Source organism: Panthera onca, chromosome B4 (genome assembly GCF_046562875.1).
Source record: "Panthera onca isolate mPanOnc1 chromosome B4, mPanOnc1 haplotype 2, whole genome shotgun sequence".
In the NCBI taxonomy this organism is placed as follows: domain Eukaryota; kingdom Metazoa; phylum Chordata; class Mammalia; order Carnivora; family Felidae; genus Panthera; species Panthera onca.
Genome location: NC_138345.1, coordinates 133,900,771 through 133,919,880, shown reverse-complemented (window position 1 = coordinate 133,919,880; position 19,110 = coordinate 133,900,771). Strand labels below are relative to the sequence as shown.

At 45.7% G+C, this 19,110-nt stretch overlaps 1 protein-coding gene and 1 non-coding gene across 11 annotated transcripts in view; both read left to right on the top strand.

Annotated features, from left to right (window-relative positions):
* Positions 1-5,655: 5,655 nt before the first annotated feature.
* LOC132677018 (uncharacterized) overlaps positions 5,656-19,110 on the top strand; it is a 76,641-nt gene continuing 63,186 nt past the window's right edge. For 5 of the 10 annotated variants that reach the window (XR_014137992.1, XR_014137989.1, XR_014137993.1 and 2 more), the window contains exons 1-3: positions 5,656-6,250; positions 6,365-6,421; positions 6,960-6,999. Coding sequence is in view for 2 of the 10 variants with exons in the window: in XM_081796275.1 (XP_081652401.1) it covers positions 6,998-6,999 (2 nt within the window). In the remaining 8 variants the exon portion in view is untranslated. The remainder of the gene's footprint in view (positions 6,251-6,364; positions 6,422-6,959; positions 7,000-19,110) is intronic. The other 5 variants (XR_014137994.1, XR_014137991.1, XR_014137990.1 and 2 more) reach the window with 5 other exon arrangements.
* LOC132660503 (small nucleolar RNA U13) lies at positions 18,563-18,669 on the top strand. Its single transcript, XR_009601842.1, has one exon. It is a non-coding gene; the product is annotated as a small nucleolar RNA U13 (small nucleolar RNA).

Here is a 19,110-nt window from a genome sequence, read left to right as displayed (position 1 = left end):
AGGGGGACAGAGGATCTGAAGTGGGCTCTATGCTGACAGCAGAGAGCCCAGTGTGGGGCTCGAACTCACAAACTGTGAGATCATGACCTGAGTCACCCAGGAGCCCCTTCAGGAACTTTATTGTTATTATTGTTTTTTAAATTTTTTAATGTTTATTTATTTTTGAGAGAGAGAAAGAGAGAGAGAGAGCATGAGTGGAGGAGGGCAGAGAGAGAGAGAGGGAGACACAGAATCTAAAGCAGGCTCCAGGCTCTGAGCTGTCAGCACAGAGCCCAACAGTGGGGCTCAAATTCACGAACTGTGAGATCATGACCTGAGCTGAAGTCGGGCACTTAACCGACTGAGCCACCCATGCACCCCAGGGACCCTGTTTAAAGTAGATTTCCCCTGCCCTCATTCTGTATCCTTTCACCCATTTTGTTGTTCTTCATAGTACTCGTCTCTGTCTGAGATTATCTCGTTCACTTGTTTATTTGCTTATTGCTGATCTCCCATCTCTGGAATGTAAGACCCATAAAAGCAGGGACTTTGCCTTGTTCTCTACTGTATTTCCAGAGCCAAGAACAGAGGCTAGCATGCACTAGGTGCTCAGTGACTAAAGAGATAGTAATAAGACTTCAAGGATTGAAACAGGTAGCTTTTTTTTTTTTTTTAATTTTACTTTTTTATTCTAGAGAGAGAGAAAGAGAGAAAGAAAGAATGCACACAAGCTGGGAAGAAGGGCAGAGGGAGAGAGAATTTAAGCAGGCTCCACGCCCAGTGTGGAGCCCAATGTGGGTCTCAATCCCATGACCCTAGGTTCATGACCTGAGCCCAAATCAAGAGTCAAGAGTCAGACACTCAACTGACTGAGCCACCCAGGCACCCCACAATAGGCTGCTTCTTAAAGGTAGAGCACTGGATTAGGTAGCTTGCTGTTCTGACCCTTGTGAACTGTTTGGTTTTTAACATGAACAGGGTTCTTGGTCCAGCTCCTTCATGAGGAGACTTAGGCTTTCCTTCCCTGAGCCTCACCTTCTTTATCAGGTAAACTGGATTAAGTTGCTCTCATTCAGGGGTGGCTGGGTGGCTTAGTTGGTTAAGCATCCAACTCTTGATTTGGGCTCAGGTCATGAACTCATGGTTCATGAGTTCGGGCCACAGTACAGCGCCCGCTTGGGATTCACTCTCTCCCCCTCCCCCTGCTGGTGTGCGTGCATGTGCCCGTGCGTTCTCTCTCTCTCTCTCTCTCTCTCTCTCTCTCTCTCTCTCTCAAAATAAATGAATAAACTTTAAAAAAAAAAGTTACTATCATTCAACCTGAAGACGTCTATGACTTCAAGGTGCAATAAACAAGATCCAACATTGAGCATGATAAACAGAGTCTAAGTTTTGATTTGTGCAGTGGAAATAATAGGTCACCTCACTGGGTTGTTGTAAGAATTAGAACTAAGAAATGTGCAGGGCCTGTCACATACTAGACACAGAAAATCATAGTTATCATCATCCTGTTAGACACCAGAATGGCAGCACCAAGAAGAATAAAGCAGCCAAGAAGTATACCCTTTATGAGTTGCTGAATCTTTTATTAATTTTTGTAAAAGTATAACTATAGGGGCACCTGCCTGGCTCAGTTGGTAGAGCAGGCAACTTTTGATCTTGGGGTCATCAGTTCAAGCCCCACGTTGGGCATAGAGCTTCTTAAAAAAAAGGAAAAAAAAGTACAACCATAAATCTCACAGGCAGGGAATCTGCTCATAGTAAATCATCCTATTCATCAAATATCTAGTGTCTACTGCATGCCAGGCACAGTGCTGGACTCTGGGAAACATGGGTGAACATCTCTGTCCATCCACATGGAATTCACTGCCTCCTTCCTGCAGAGAGACAGTGAAAACAGCATATGGTTCCACTGAGAAGGAACTTGGCAGGGTGCTGTGATGTAGAGTAGGGAAGGGAGCGCCTAGAAAGGGATATGACTCTCGGGATGAGAAGTAGCCAGTTAGGATGAGAAGGTTGTTAGGGGAAGGGCATTCCAGGCCGAGACACAGAAGTTAGGGAGGGTGGTGAACAGCTCTAGTTGTCAGGAGAATGTAATGGGAAACCTTTGTAGGTTTTAAATGAGGAAGTGAATTGATGTGATTATGCTTTTTAAAAAAAATTTTAAATTCATTTTGAGAGAGAGAGAGAGAGAGAGCTCATGTATTCAGGCGGGGGAAGAGCAAAGAGAGAGCAAACCCTAAGCAGGCTCCCTGATGCCAGCTCAGAGCCCTACGTGGGGCTCCATCCCAAGAACCATGAGATCATGACCTGAGCCGAAATCAAGAGTCAGATGCTTAACCGACTGAGCCACCCAGGCACCCCAATTTGGTTTTGCCCTGAAAGACCACTCTTTGGCTGCAGTGTGGAGAACGGATTAGAGGTGGGTTGAGAGAAGCAGCAGGAAAACCAGTTAGAAGGCTTTTGTAATGATCCTGATGAAGGATGATGTTTACTTGGAATGGGGCAGACTCAGAGGGCATGCAGAAAAGTAGATTTTTTTTTAAGTTTATTTATTTATTTATTTAGAGAGAGGGAGAGAGAACGTGCATGCGAGTGCGTGTGCACACATGCGCACAAGTGGGGGAGGGGCAGAGAGCGAGTGAGAGAGAGAACCCCAAGCAGGCTCCACACCAGCAGGGCAGAGCCTCACACAGGGCTCCAACCCCCAAACCGCAAGATCGTGACTTGAGCCAAAACCAAGAGTTGGACGCTTAACCAACTGAGCCACCGAGGCATGCTGAAAAGTAGACTTTTTGAGAAATGTGATGGAGGCAGTAATTCATTGTATGGAGGGGGTAGAGTGAGGAATCCAGAAGGACTCTGGGAAGACATGTCAAATGGGTAGATGCTGGGAGTATGTTTTCTAATAGTTAAAAATTGGAAGATGAATGAGTGAAGTTGGGTGGCTAAATAGTGGGCATTAAGGATTCTGCTTAGTCTGAGATGCCTATGGAGAAGAGGGCAAGAGGGCAATTGGAGTTCATTGGAGGGCTCTGATCTTTAACTTGCAGTCTTTGGCATCCTCCATTTAAAATTGAGAGTCCCGGGGCGCCTGGGTGGCTCAGTCGGTTGAGCATCTGACTTCGGCTCAGGTCATGATCTCACGGGTTCGTGAGTTCGGGCCCCGCGTCAGGCTCTGTGCTGACAGCTCAGAGCCTGGAGCCTGTTTCAGATTCTGTGTCTCCCTCTCTCTACCCCTTCCCCGTTCATGCTCTGTCTCTCAAAAATGAATAAACGTTAAAAAAAATAATAAAAAAAATAAATAGAATTGAGAGTCCCTAGGGGCGCCTGGGTGGCTCAGTCGGTTAAGCCTCAGACTTCAGCTCAGGTCATGATCTCACCGTTTGTGAGTTCAAGCCCCGCCTCAGGCTCTGTGCTGACAGCTCGGAGCCCGGAGCCTGCTTCTGATTCCGTGTCTCCTTCTCTCTCTGCCCCTCCCCCACTTGTGCTCGCTCTCGCTCTCTCTCTCTCTCTCTCTCAAAAATAAATAAATGTAAAATAAATAAATAAATCAAGTTGAGAGTCCCTAAATCCATCTGCTCTGTGATGTATTAATTTTTGTATCTTGATGCATACATATATCAACAGTACAAGAAAGTAGACGTTTGAGCTTTCCAGTTTCAGAGCATTTCAACAAAAGTACCAGACTTTCAGAAAGGGAAGGAAGCAGAGTGGGGACCCCAGTGGCAGGAACCGTTAGCATAAGTTGAAATGACTGTTAATTAGGAATTCAGTTGAAACATCTTGTTCAACACAGGTTGCTAAGCAACAGTGGCCACCGAAACATGTGGCCATTCCTTTGCCACAGAGCTCCTGGGCCTGGGTCTCATGCTGTATGTACGGCAGGTACCCTTTCTGGTTGGTCTGAATCATGCCTTCGGGGACGCCTGGGTGGCTCAGTTGGTTAGGTGTCCAGCTTCAGCCCAGGTCATGATCTCACAGTTCGTGGGGCTGAGCCCCTCGTTGGGCTCTGAGCTGACAGCACAGAGCCTGGAGCCTGCTTCGGATTCTGTGTCTCCCTCTCTCTCTCTGCCCCTCCCTTGCTCACGCTCTCTCTCTCTCTCTCTCTCTCTCTCTCTCTTGCTCTCAAAAAATCAATAAACATTACGAGAAACCTGAATCGTGCCTTTACACATGGACCTCCTACACCCCTCTCTTTTCAGGGTCTCCCTTTTGTGAGTCACTGCTCCTCTCTCGGGGGGTCATTGATCTCTTGTTTGCTACTGGATCATTCTCAGTAGCAACACGAATGTGCTCTTGTGTCACCCAAACTATACAAATAAATCCCTGGAACCCACCTTCTCCATCCCTTGTATTGTGCTAGTCCACCCCCAATCTTTTGGAAGACTCGTCTGCATGCACTACCTCTACTTCTGCCTCTCCTTCTTCACCTGTCCCCACACTCCACCAAAAATGATTCTGTTAAGTTCACACACAGCTTCTCTGATGTACAGCCACACCTTTCTTCCCTCAGCAGCACTTGACATAAGTGATCATTCCATCCTTCCTGAAATGCTGTCCTTTCTTGGGTCCCCTTTGGTCTTCCTCCTGCCTCTCTGGCCAGCCTTCTCTCCTTTCTAGGGCTTTTCTCCTCTGCCCGAACCCTAAATATTGGCGTTCTCCAGGGCCCTGTCCTGGGCCTGCATTTTTCTCTTTACTTCTCACCATGAGTGACGTCTTTTATTTTTAGTGCTCTAAATATCATTTATATGCCCCAAATTCACATCTCCAGCCCATGTGTTTGTCATCTGAGCTCCAGACTCCTATACCCATCTTTATAGATGACAAGTGGAAATTGCATCATGAGCCACAAAACAGAACACTTTATTCCCTTACTGCATACCTATTTCTCTTCTAGTTTTCCCCATCTCATTACACAGCTCTACTAAGCACTCAAGAACTTTGAACCCATCAGCAAATCCATCCCCCCTTTCAACCCATCAACAAATCCCATTAATTCTCCAAAACCTGCCTCAAATATTTCCATTTCTTTCTATCCCTACTGGCACTGCTTAAATCCAGACCACCATCATCCCTCCCCTGGATGCCACTGGAGCCTCCTAGCTGGTCTCCTGTTTTACCCTAACCCATAAATTGGATCGATTGATTCCCCCCAATCACTGATTTGCAGGTTGGGTGCTCTTTTCTATACCAAATCCCCCACGTCTGCTGGGCTTCCCCCAATTATTTTACAAGACCTCTGGGAGAAGGGGCAAGGAGGGTGGCACAGTTCCTGTCCTCATGGAGCTTCCATTCCAATGTGATCTAAAGGAAAGGAGCCTAACTCTTTCTGGTCGTGACCTCGGGCCCACAAGGTGCTAACAGCTTTGACGCTGCCCTGCCACCTGTGACTCTGGGCAGGCCTCAGTTTGCCTCGTCTGCAAAATGGGACGACAACGGGCAGCTCCAGCCCCTGGCGCTCCACTGGTACGTTGTGGAGGTAAAAGCGGAGGGGCGAGGTGGTGGTCTCCCAGGCCCCGCCAATTCCCAGCCCGGAAAGGCGGGGGGGGGGGGGGGGGGGCCGGGCCCGCGGCCACGTGGCTTGGGGCGCGCGCAGGTTCCGAGCGCCAACCGCCGGCAGCCCCGCCTGCCCCGCCCCCGCCCCCGGCGCGCGGCCGGCCCCTCCCTGGGGCTGGAAGGCTGAAGCCCTTTGGGGAGCGAGTCCGGCCGGAGCGCGAAGGAGCGCGGCGCGGGCTCGCCTGGGCACCGGGGCCCAGGCCAGGGGGGGCGGTCAGTGCCGGCCGTGTAGGTGGGAGGCGCCGGGGGTGTAGCGGGCCACCAGGCCCTGGAGAACCACTGAGCTGGGGGCCGGCAGAGCTGGGACACCGCCCCCGGGTTTCGCCGTGGGGGCGGGGGCGACGAGACCCCTCCCCCTTTTGTCTTAGGTACTCGGAGGTGGGGGGGGGCTGCGCCCGGCCAGAGCAATTAGCCCAGCGCCGGGCCTGGAGCGACTGGGACTTGCAGTGTCCCGGCCTTGATTGCAATCACTGTGCGGGGGTGGGGGGAGGGGAAACAGAAAGGGAGTGGTAACTGGGCTGACGGAGGATAACTGCCATTATTAAGCACCGCGGGTTGGCCAGGAGCAGTCACCGCCTCTTCCTTCCCGAGGGGGCAGCCGAGGCACACGGGATACAAGCATGTGTCCTGGAATTGTGGAAGAGGCAGAGCTGGGATACGAACCTGGGACATGTGGCTCCTGGCCCGCACTGCGCCAGGATGAGGAAAACGTGTACGTGAAACAGGATTTGAAAACCTGGAAGGGTTTGATGAGTGGCAATAACCGGGCGAGCTCAGCCCTAATCGCCCGTGGGAAGACTTTTATCTTTTTTTTTTTTCTTAATAGGCAACACTTTCCTCCACCGTAAAAATGGTTGGACTTAGGAAAACTAATGACTAATATGTAAGTAGTGCTTTGCAACGCATAAAAAAGCACTTTCAATTACGTTGTCGTAGGTAATGCCTCACAATTAACTCCCCTAGTAAGCTTTTTTATTAGCCTCCTTGGAAGATGAAGACATTGTGTCCTAGAGAGTTTTGTTAGATCAGGGAGCAGTGATAGAGCATTACATTGAATAAGTCAAAGGTTTTTCAGGATAACTGCCTTGGATGAGCATAAAACTCAAGAACTCGAACATCCTGGGACCTCATCATCTGCTAGTTTAAAATACTTTTGCTGAATCTGCTTGCCCTTCCCGACTGTCAACAAACTGTACCTACGCAACCCAAACTGCTACGACACAGCTATTATTTTTAATATTTCTTTCGGGTCTTGGCTGTGCTGCGATGAGTCCTTCAGGCAAAGTCACAACTGAGAGGGAGCCAGATGGGGAGTTGGTTGCATTCTGAATATTCCAACTGTTTTGGGTCTTCTAAGTAACAATTATTTTGAGGGCATTGGTGATAAATAATAATAATAATTTTGTCCTTCCTATTGACAGGTCCACCTCCTAGCAAATGTTTGGAATGAACATGAGAAATGTAAGTAGGGATTTTGAAGTATCAGTTAAAGGAACCTAAACTGTTTATTTAGGAAATACTGGCGGTTAATGTGGTGATAACCATTTCAGGATGTATAAAATTAATTGGTAGACGCTTCTCAAATGCCCATTTTTGAGGACTGTATTTCATAATACACGGGGAGAGGTCTACACAGGTGGCAGGCAGTCTGTCATCACAAACACGACAGACACCCCGAGAGATGCGATTTTTTTCAGTCCCTATGGGTCTGTTAAAGGGAAGGTGGGCACTCTGTTTCCTAATGTCTGTGATGGGTACCAGGTGTTGTCTGGGCTAAATGTTTTCATTTATCCTGTAACCAGTTGTATCCTCACAACACACTTAAAAGGCAGGAGGAGTTCTTATCTTTTTTAGAAATGAGACTTAAGCTTAGGAAGGCTAAGTAAACCAGCCTTATTGGAGCCAGAACAACTTTTCACTAAACCACACTTTTTCACATTGTTGATCCGGGTTCAGAGACAACAAGTATTTCACGAACATCTACTTACGCCAGGTGCTTTTGAGTGTTTTACTGAATCCTCATGACAGGCAGTCGTGCCTTTTGCTCATTTCAGCCGATCACTTTAGCAATCTATTAGCAATCTACTGATTGCTTGCAATCTATTAGCCAGCATTCAAAGGAAATAGTCCACTCCCTCATGTAGGACAGGAGATAAGCATGTGGAAGTCCACGGGAATGTTATGCCCCCCCTTTCTAAATATGATGGGTGTTGTGGGGATAGCAACAGCAGCAATTCCTTGAATATCGTCCTGACCTCTTCAAAAGGTTGGCTGCAGAGCACAAAATGTGGGACTTGTATGACAAATTGAGTTGCAAGAGCATTTTTTCCCACTGGTGACAATTGAGTCTGAAAATGCCATTGGTTTCCTGTGATAGATGCACACATAGTGATAAATGGCACTAACCATTGATCCGACACTTGGACCAATTAGCTGTTACTTATAAAAAAACATCAGGTGGAAATTCTGACATGGCTATAAGCCAGGCTGCGGGAAGGGGGCTGAATAGGTGGGCAAGGCACAGTTCCGAGTCTGAAGGGCCTCGGATGTTACCCTAAGACATTTGAGTTTTAATCTGTGGGCAGTGGGAGCCACTACAGTGTTTGAAAGGGAAGTGACCGGATGGGTATATACTTTAGGTGAAGTCCTACGGCAGAGTTGAGGATGGATTGGAGCAGGTGGAACTGGAAGCAGGGAGGTCAGGAAAAGAACTATTGCAGTTAGTTAATTGGAATGAACGTGGAGGTGTCCAGTAACTGATAAAAATGCTAACAGCTCTCATCCGTTGAGCTCTTCCTGTGTGGGGGGCTGTGTGTGCATTATCTTTGAGCTAAATCTCATTATCCCCATTTTACGGGGTAGGAGGCTATGCAGGTGACTTGTGTAAGGTCACACAGTGACTAAGTGATAGAGCCAGAGTTCAAATCCACGTCTGTCTGAATCTAAAGCCTTAAGGCTGCAAATCTAAATCTATGTTGCAAACATAAACACCTGTGACTAGTATTAGGCAGACTATCCAGATCTTTGTACAGCGGAAATTGCCGTATAAAGTACCAGTCTGGTTGATTTGTATCTCAGACACATCCCAAATCTGCCCTCTTACCTCCTTACGCTACTACCCCGGATGAGTCACCATCATTTCCTGCCTGTGGTCCTCCAGTAGATGCCTATTTTCCCAGTGTCTTCACTTGCCAACTGAAAACCTATTCTTCACCTAACAGCCTGAATGATCTCTTTAAAATATAAATCAGGGACACCTGGCTGGCTCAATGGGTAGAGCATGAGACTATTGACCTTGGGGTCCTGAGTTTGAGCCCCATGTTGGGCGTAGAGATTACTTACAAAAAATAAAAATAAAAGGGGCGCCTGGGTGGCGCAGTCGGTTAAGCGTCCGACTTCAGCCAGGTCACGATCTCACGGTCCGTGAGTTCGAGCCCCGCGTCAGGCTCTGGGCTGATGGCTCAGAGCCTGGAGCCTGTTTCCGATTCTGTGTCTCCCTCTCTCTCTGTCCCTCCCCCGTTCATGCTCTGTCTCTCTCTGTCCCAAAAATAAATAAACGTTGAAAAAAAAAATAAATAAAAATAAAAATAAAAATAAAAATGCATAGAAGCTGCAAACATAAAATATAAATCAAACTATGCCCTCCTCCTTCTTAAAACACGTGCCTGGTTCCTTCATCACTCTTAAAATCTGATTCCTTACCTTGAGTTATAGGGGCCTATATGATCTGTCAGCTACCTGCCTAGCCCATTTCATTTTGTTCCTTTCTCATTGAATTTCAGCCCTACTGCCCTTCTTTCTGTCGCTGGAACATGCCAAGCTTGTTCTTGCCTTGGGGAATTTGCACTTGTAGTTTCTTTCTAGAATGTTCTTTTCCTAGATACTCTCATGTCTGGCTGCTTCTTGCCATTTAGGTTTCAGTTCAAATGTTGTCTCCTCAGAAAGGCCTTTCCTGAGCACCCAATGTAGTTTGTGAAGCTCTCTACCATATCACCTCTTAAAGTTTTCTTCATTGAATCTACGGCCACACCACCCTGAACACGCCCGATCTTGTCTGATCTCAGAAGCTAAGCAGGGTCGGGTCTGGTTTGTACTGGGGCGCCTGGGTGGCTCAGTCGGTTAAGCGGCTGACTTTGGCTCAGGTCACGATCTCACAGTCCGTGAGTTTGAGCCCCGCGTCAGGCTCTGTGCTGACAGCTCAGAGACTGGGGCCTGCTTCAGATTCTGTGTCTCCCTCTCTCTCTGACCCTCCCTCATTCATGCTCTGTCTCTCTCTGTCTCAAAAATAAATAAACAAAAAAAAAATTTTTAAAGCATCCGACTTCAGCTCAGGTCATACTTTCGTAGCTTGTGGGTTCCAGCCCCGCAAGGGGCTCTGTGCTGACAGCTCAGAGCCTGGAACCTGCTTTGGATTCTGTGTCTCCCTCTCTCCCTGTGACTCCCCCACTCGTGCTCTGTCTTTCTCTCTCCCTCTCAAAAATAAATAATAAAAAACATTAAGATTAAAAAAAAACTTAAAGTTTCTTCATTGAACTTATCACAATATACTATTTAGTGTTTATTTATTTTCTGCTTCCCTGAATTGTAATAGCTAAGAGTTATCGAATGCTTGCTCTTGTTAGCCACTATTCCAAGGGCTTTAATCCGTATGTATGTATATATACATATGTATTTTATATACATACATATCTATTTTAATATGTATGTATATATGTATATATATACACACACATACATATTAAAGTTTATTTATCTATTTTGAGAGAGTGCAAGTGGGGAAGGGGCAGAGAGAGAATCCCGAGCAGGCTCTGCACAACTAACGTAGGGCCCCATCTCGCAAACCAAGAGATCATGCATGACCTGAGCTGAAGTCAGACGCTTAACCAACTGAGCCACCCAGGTGCCCCTATTTTTTGTATTAAAAAAAAAAAATGTTTATTTATTTATTTTGAGAAAGAGAGGCAGAGAGAGTGCATGCACATGAGCAGGGGAGGGGCAAAGAGAGAAGGAGAGAGACTGTTCAGCAGGCTCCATGCTATCTGCACAGAGCCTGATGTGGGCTCAATCTCACAAACTGTGAGATCATGATCTGAGCCAAAATCAAGAGCTGGATGCTTAACTAACTGAGCCACCCAGGTGCCCCTTCTTGTCTTTTTTATGCTAGCTACTCTGACAGGTGTAAGGTGATAGCTCATTGTGGTTTTGTTTTGCATTTCCCTATGATGAGTGATATTGAGCATCTTTCCATTTGTCTGTTGGCCATCTGTATGTTTTCTTTGGAAAAATGTCTATTCCGGTCCTCTGCCCATTTTTTTTAATTTTAATTTTCTTAATCTGTAAATCCAACGTGGGGTTCTAACTCACAACCCCAAGGTCAAGAGTTGAGCATGCTCTACCAACGGAGCTAGCCAGGCACCCCTGCCCAGTTTTTAAATGTTTGTTTGTTTGTTTGTTTGAAAGAGAGAGAGGGAGGGAGGGAGGGAGAGAGCAAGCCAGGGAGGGGCAGAGAGAGAAGGAAAGAGAAATCCCAAGCAGGCTTTGCACTGTCAGCTCAGTGCCTGATAAGGGGCTTGAACTCACGAACTCTGAGATCATGACCTGAGTTAAAACCAAGTTAAAACCAAGAGCTGGACTGATCCACGCAGGCATCCCTCCCCTGATCATTTTTAATTGGATTTTTGGGATTTTTGTTTTGTTTTAGCTTTGAGTTATATTCTTTATATATTTTGGGTATTAATCCCTTATGGGATATATCATTTGCAAATATCTTCTCCCATTCAGTAGGTTGCCTTTTCCTTTTGTTGATGGTTTCCCTCTCTGTGCAACAATAGCTTTTTATTTTGGTGTAATCCCAATAGTTTATTTTTGCTTTTGTTTCCCTTGCCTGAGGAGTCGTATCCAGAAAAATGTTGCTAGTGTCATTATCAAAGAAATTAACTGCTTCTGCTTTCTTCTAAGAGTTTTATGGTTTCAGGTCTCACATTTGGATCTCTAATTCATTTTGAGTTTATTTTTGTGTATTGTGTAAGAAAGTGGTCCAGTTTCATTCTTTTGCGTGTAGATATCCAGTTTTCCCAGTACATTTAATGAAGAGATCATCTTTTGTCCATTGAATATCCTTGCCTCTTTTGTTGTAGATTAATTAAGCATATGTGTGGATTTTGTTCCAGGTTCTCTATTCCTTTTTTTTTTTTTTTCTTAATTTACTTAATTTATTTATTATTTTTTTTTAATTTTTTTTTTAATGTTTATTTATTTTTGAGACAGAGAGAGACAGAGCATGAACGGGGGAGGGTCAGAGAGAGAGGGAGACACAGAATCTGAAACAGGCTCCAGGCTCTGAGCCGTCAGCACAGAGCCCGACGTGGGGCTCGAACTCACGGACCGTGAGATCATGACCTGAGCCGAAGTCGGCCGCTTAACCGACTGAGCCACCCAGTCGCCCCAACTTAATTTATTTTTAAATGTTTGTTTATTTTTGAGAGAGAGAGAATGAGCAGGGGAGGGGCAGAGAGAGAGGGGGACAGAGAGAGTCTGAAGTGGACTCTGTGCTGACAGCAGACAGCCCCATGCAGGGCTTGAACTCACGAGCCATGATGTCATGACCTGAGCCAAAGTTGGATGGTTAACTGACTAAACCACCCAGGTGCCCCCTGCCCAAGATTTTATTTTTAAGTAATCTCTATACCCAGTGTGGAGCTCAGACTCACAACCACAAGATCAAGAGTCGCATGCTCTACCTACCAAGCCATCCAGGCGCCCCGTGTGCTCATAACTCTTTACCGTTGATCTGTGTGTCCATTTTTTGTGTCCACACCGTACTGTTTTAATTACCACAGCTTTGTAGTAATCTGGGATTGTGATAGTGCCAGCCTGCTCTTCTTTTTCAAGATTTGCTTGGCTATTCAGGATCTTTTGTGGTTCCAAACAAAATTTTAACTATGTGTTCTAGTTCTGGGGAAACCTGTACCCACACTCTTAATTAAGTGAGAGCAGACACCTTCTCTTTCCCACCTCTGCGTCCCAGCACCTTGGACATTGCACGGTGTTTTGCAGGCTCTTAATTACAATCGTGGAATGAAAGATTGTAGTCACAATAGAAATAGAACTACATTATTAACCAAAAGTTAGGAATTAGCCTTGATTTTGCTCTCTGCCACTCACAATTCCTTCTGCAAATTCTGCAAAGAAGCAGAACTTCTCACCTGTAATATATATCTCCATATGTCCACTTGCTGCGTTCCCACTGCTACCACCCTTCTCCAGCTCTTGGTTGACTTCGTCCTAGATGTCACTGCTACCTCCCAGTGGTTACCTAAATCACTGGCCTCAGGCACCTCTTCTGACTGCTTATTGGTATCTGCTGAAGCAAAGAATCAGGTGCACTATTAGGGCAGAAATATATTTTTTTAAGCTTGTTTATTTTGAGAGAGAGAGAGAGAGAGAGAACTGGCAGGGGAGGGGCAGAGAGAGAGAGAGAGGGAGAGAGAGAATCCTAACCAGGATCCCGTGTTGTCAGTGCAGAGCCCAGCGTGGGGCTTCATCTGGCAAACCATGAGATCGTGACCTAAAGGGCAGAAATGTGTATTTCTGTTGAATGAAAATTTCCTGGCTGACCCTAGCGTGTTAGTTCGCTGTAACAAAGTGCCCCAGACTGTGTGGCGTAAACAGCAGAAGTTTACTTTTTCTGGAGGCCGGAAGTCCAAGATCAAAGTGTCGGCAGGTTTTCTTTCTTCGGAGGCCTCTCTCCTGGGCGTGCAGATGCCAGCTTCTCGCTGTGTCCTCCCGTGGTCATTCATTTGTGTGCACGTGTTTGTGTCCTAATCTCTTCTTACAAGGATACCAGTCATAGGGCCCACCTACATGACCTCATTTTACCTTGATTATATCTTTTTTTTTTAATGTTTATTATTTTTTGAGAGAGAGAGAAAGAGAGAGCAGGAGAGGGGCAGAGAGAGAGGGAGAGAGAGAATCCTCAGCAGGTTCTGTGTTGTCAACTCAGAGTCCGACACGGGGCTTGAACTCACAAACTGTGAGATCATGACCTCAGCCAAAATCATATGCTCAACCAACTGAGTCACCCAGATGCCCCTACCTTGATTATATCTTGGCCCTGTCTCCAAACACAGTCACAGTCACAGATTTAAAGAGGTTGGGATGCAGTTGAGCCCATAACACAAGTGACATCTGTCCGGTGCTGCACAAAGCTGCCGGCTTGAGGTAGTTTCAGCAGGAGCTCACACTACATTCCTTTAGGTGCCATCCTGTGTCTGCAAAGCTGTTTGTTAGATGTTGTTGTGATAGAAAGTATTGTGCGTGATGTGGAACCAGAAATGATTCCTGATTCCGAGGTTTGAGGAGGTGTGCGGTGCTAAACAGGCATTCCGTTCTTGGGACAGAAATACTGAGTTTGTTTGGGCTTATCTGCTTAATGAACAGAACTGTTAGGTATTTCTGGAGACCTAGGGAGTCATGAAACAATTACTGAAACACTGGCTGCCCCATGAATTGTGAAAAGTTGGGAGCCTTTACTCCAAACAAGTCAGCAACACCAGGGGAAGATTTTAATTATACAGATTTCCCCACGTCCCACCCGAGACCCTATTGAAAAAAGTATCTGGGAGTTGAGCCCTGGGTCAGTTTCGGGATCCACTGGTCTAGCCTAACCCCTTCATTAAGTCCTAGAAAGGGAAATCTTTTGCCAGAGGTCATACAGCAAGTTAGTGGCTGAGCTGGGACTAGAATCCAGATTCTAAAGGAATCCATCAGATTCTCTTCCTCTTCATCAGCATTTCCCATACCCACACCTACAGATGTTGTCATGACCGTCTGCTGCTTGAAAACAGACATGGCTCAGGGGCGCCTGGGTGGCTTAGTCGGTTCAGTGTCCCAACTTCTGCTCGGGTTGTGATCTCGCGGTTTGTGAGTTTGAGCCCTGCGTTGGGCTCTGTGCTGACAGCTCGGAGCCTGGAGCCTGCTTCAGATTCTGTGTCTCCCTCTCTCTCTGCCCCTCCCCTGTTCACGCTCTGCCTCTCTCTCTCTCTCAATAATAAATAAACTTTAAAAAACAAAACAAAACAAAACTAAACAGACATGGCCCTGACCTCAAAGACAGCAATTACATGGACAAACTCCATATTGAATACATCAGTTGCATTTTAAAAATTTATATCGTATAAGATCTGTATGAGGAAAACTGTGAAACTCATGAAAGAATTTAAAGATAAAGGGAGAGATATTTCATGTTTATGGATGGAAAGACTCCATATTGTCAAGATGTCCGTTCTTTTCAACTTGATCTATAGATTCAGTTCAATCTCAAGATCCCACAAGTTCTTTTGTGGATTCTAAAGTTTGTATGTAGAGGCAAAAAGAATAACTAAGCACTGAGAAAGAACAAAGTCAGGGGCGCCCAGGTGGCTCAGTCGGTTAAGCGTCCGAGTTCAGTTCAGGTTGTGGTCTCGTGGTTCATGAGTTCGAGCCCTGCGTCGGGCTCTGTGCTGACAGCTCAGAGCCTGGAGCCAGCTTTTGATTCTGTGTCTCCCTCTCTCTGCCCACCCCCCCTCTCAAAAATAAATACACATGAAAAAGAAAAAAAAAAAAAAAAGAAAAAGCAAAGTCTGAGCGATGTGGGCAGACCAGGTCCAAGGATCCAGAGGGGTTCCTACAGGACCAGCCGAGAGGATCCCTAGCTGCACGCAGGGTAGAGATCCAATGCAGGCCAGCAGGAGGTGAGAGGAGAGTTTACTGAAGGTGCAAAGAGAGTGCAGGTACAGAGTGTCTGGGAGACTGAGAGAGGAAAGGAGAGGGTCTCATCTTTGCTCAGGATCTGGGGTTTTGACTGAGGCTTATAGTCTGGTGTATGTGCCCTCTCAGGCATCAAGGAACCTGTTAGAACAAAGACAAAGGCTCAAGTGTTACTCCTTGGCGCCAGAGGGTTTTGGCATTGAGATGTCTAGCACCAGTGGTCTGGAATACGCATATGATGGTTCTGTTGGTCGTTCTCAACTGGTCCTCCTTTAGATGTTGTCTATTCTAAAGAAATCATCAACTCCTTGTCCCTTACAAGGAAGGTGTGCACTATGTGCATTACGAGGCTTGTGTGAAGTGAGGTGTGCAGGTCCTAGCAAGATTGGAAGTGGGAAAAGGAGCAAAAAGCAGATTAAAAAAATTTTTTTTTAATGTTTGTTTATTTTTGAGAGAGAATGAATGGGGAAGGGGCAGAGAGAGAGGGAGACACAGAATCCGAAGCAGGTTCCAGGCTCCGAGCCGTCAGCACAGAGCCCGACGTGGGGCTCGAACCCACGAACCGCGAGATCATGACCTGAGCCGAGGTGAGATGCGTAACTGACTGAGCCACCCAGGCACCGGGCAAAGAGCAGAGTTTCATGGAGTCTTTTGGTTTCTCCATCTCCAGAGGACTGATACCACCCAACTTCAAGACTTCCTATAAAGCTACAGTAATCAAGCCAATGTGGTATTGGTGAGGAATAGACAAATAGGTTAATGGAACAGAATGGAAAGCCCAGAAATAGACCCACATAAAAACAGTTGACTCCTTGACCAAGGAGAAAAGGCAATGCAATAGAGCAAAGGTAGCCTTTCAACAAATGGTGTAGAACAATTGGACATCCAAATGCAAAAAAAAAAAAAAAAAAAAAAAAAAAAAAAAAAAAAAAAGAATCCAGACATAGACCATACATCCTTGACAACTTATTTTTTTTTTTAATTTTTCTTGAGTTTATTTATTTATTTATTTTATGAGAGAGCGAGAGCACAAACAGGGGAGGGGCAGAGAGAAGGAGAGACAGAATCCTAAGCAGGCTCTGGACCATTAGCCCAGAGCCCTATGGGGGGCTCGAACCCATGAACCTTGAGATCATGACCCGAGCTGAGATCAAGAGTTGGATGCTTAACTGGCTGAGCCACCCAGGCACCTCAATCCTTGACAAAATTTAACTTGAAATGAATCATAGACCTAAATGTAGAATGCAAAGCCATAACACCCCTAGGAGATAACATAGGGTAAAAATATGGATGATCATGGAGATGGCGATGACTTTTTTAACTTTTTTCTTCTTGAGAGACAGTGAGAGAAGGTAAGAGCACATGAGCAGGGGAGGGGCAGAAAGAGAAGGAGAAGAGAGAATCCTAAGCAGGCTCTGCACTGATAGCAGAGGGGATCAGTCTCACAACTGTGACATGTTCACTTGAGCCGAAATCAAGAGTCAGACACTTAACCAACTAAGCCACCTAGGCGCCCCAAGATTTTTATTTATTTATTAAGAGTAATCTCCACCCATTGTGGGGCTTGAACTTACAAGCCTGAGATCGAGTCCCACGCTCTACCCACTGAGCCAGGCAGGTGCCCCATGGTGATGACTTTCTAGAAAAACAAAGGTGTGATCCATGAAAGAAAGAATTGAGAAACTGGACTTCATTAAAATTAAACATTTTTGCTCTACAAAAGGACATTGTCAAGAGAATGAAGAGCCAGACTGGGAGAAAATATTTGCAAAGGACATCTCTGATAAAGGACCAAGATCCACAACATAAAAAGAACTCTTAAAATGCAATGATAAGAAACTAACCTGATTTTTAAAATGGGCCAGAGATCTTAATAGACACAACAGGGGCGCCTGGGTGGCTCAGTTGGTTAAGCGTCCGACATCAGCTCAGGTCACGATCTCACGGTCTGTGAGTTCGAGCCCCGTGTCGGGCTCTGGGCTGATGGCTCAGAGCCTGGAGCCTGCTTCAGATTCTGTGTCTCCCTCTCTCTCTGCCCCTCCCCTGTTCATGCTCTGTCTCTCTCTGTCTCAAAAATAAATAAAAACGTTAAAAAAAATAAAAAAAAAATAGACACAACAGATGGCAAGTAAGCATATGAAAAGATGCCCTACATCATGTAACAAACGAGGTGCCAGTATACACCTATTGGAATCGCCAAAATGTAGAATACTGACAGCAAATGCTGGCAGGGATACGGAACAGCAGGAACTTTCATTCACTGGTAGTGGGAATGCAAAATGGTACATTCAATTTGGAAGACAGTTTGATGGTTTCTAACAAAGCTAAGCATAACCTAACCCTACCATCCGGCAATTGTACTTCTTGGTCTCTATTCAAAGGAGTCGAAAGCTTGTGTCCACACAAAAACTTGCATATGGACGTTCATAAGTGTCTTTCTTCGTAGTTGCCAAAAGGCAAATGGAGAGATAAACTGTGGTCCATCCAGACAATGGGATATTATTCAGTGCTAAAAAGAAACGATCTAGCAAGCCATGAAAAGACAATGGAGGAACCTTGAATGTGTATAACTAAGTGAAAGAAGCCAATCTGAAAAGACTACATGCTGTATGAGTCCACTTATATGACATTCTAGAATAGGTAAAACCATGGAGACCATAAAAGATCAGTGGTTGTTAGGGGGAGGGAGAGATGAAGAGACAAGGGCACAGAGGATTTTTAGGGCAGTGAAAGTATTCCATGTGATGCGGTAATGGTGGATGCGTGTCATACGTTTGCCTAAACTCACAGAATGTACAACACCAAGGGTAAGCCCTAAGTAAACTGTGGAGTTAGGGTGATAACGATGTGTCCATGTAGGTTCATCAGTTATAACAAATGTGCTGCTCTGGTGGGACATGTTCACAATGGGGGAGGCCATGAATGTATGCGGGCCAGGGGCGTATAGGAAATCTCTGTACTTTCCACTCAATGTATTTATTTTTTATTAAAATTTTTTTTCACATTTATTTTTGAGAGACCGAGCGAGATAGAGTATGAGCGGGATAGGGGCAGAGAGAGAGGGGGGGGACACAGAGTCTGAAGCAGGCTCCAGGCTCTGAGCTAGCTGTCAACACAGAGCCTGACACGGGGCTCAAACTCGTGGACCATGAGATCATGATCTGAGCCGAAGTCGGATTCTTAACTGACTGAACCACCCAGGCGCCCCTCTTTCCACTCAATTTAGCTTTGAACCTAAAACTCTAAAAATTAGAAGTCTAATAAAAAATTTTTGTAGATCCTTTTGTGGGTCATAGATGTGATGATTGAGAGTTCATGCTGTTATTGTGTGAGAAGTGCTTTCCTCAAACCTTATTGTGGCACTGGCACATTACCTGTCTGATGTGGAAACAAATGTATCTAGAAGTTCATAAACAAGTTTAAGTGTCCCCATTAGAGCTACCCATTTAGTGAAGTAAAAAGAGGGCTGTGGGAATTATACAACTCGAAGCAATCAAAAAATATTTTAATGAGTATTTACCATGTGCCTTTTGAAAGACACAGGGAACTATAAAAGAAATATAAAAGGTTGCTGCTGGGATATCTGGCTGTCTCCGTTGGTAGAGCATGCGACTCTTGATCTCAGGGTCGTGAGTTCAAGCCCCACATTGAACGTAGAGCCTATGAAAAAAGATAATAGAGGCACCTGGGTGATTGAGTTAGTTAAGTTTCTGACTCTTGATTTCTGTTCAGGCCATGATCTTGAGGTCATGGGGTCAAGCCCCACATGGGGCTCTGCACTAACAATAGAAAGCCTGTTTGGGATTCTCTCTCTCTCTCTCTCTC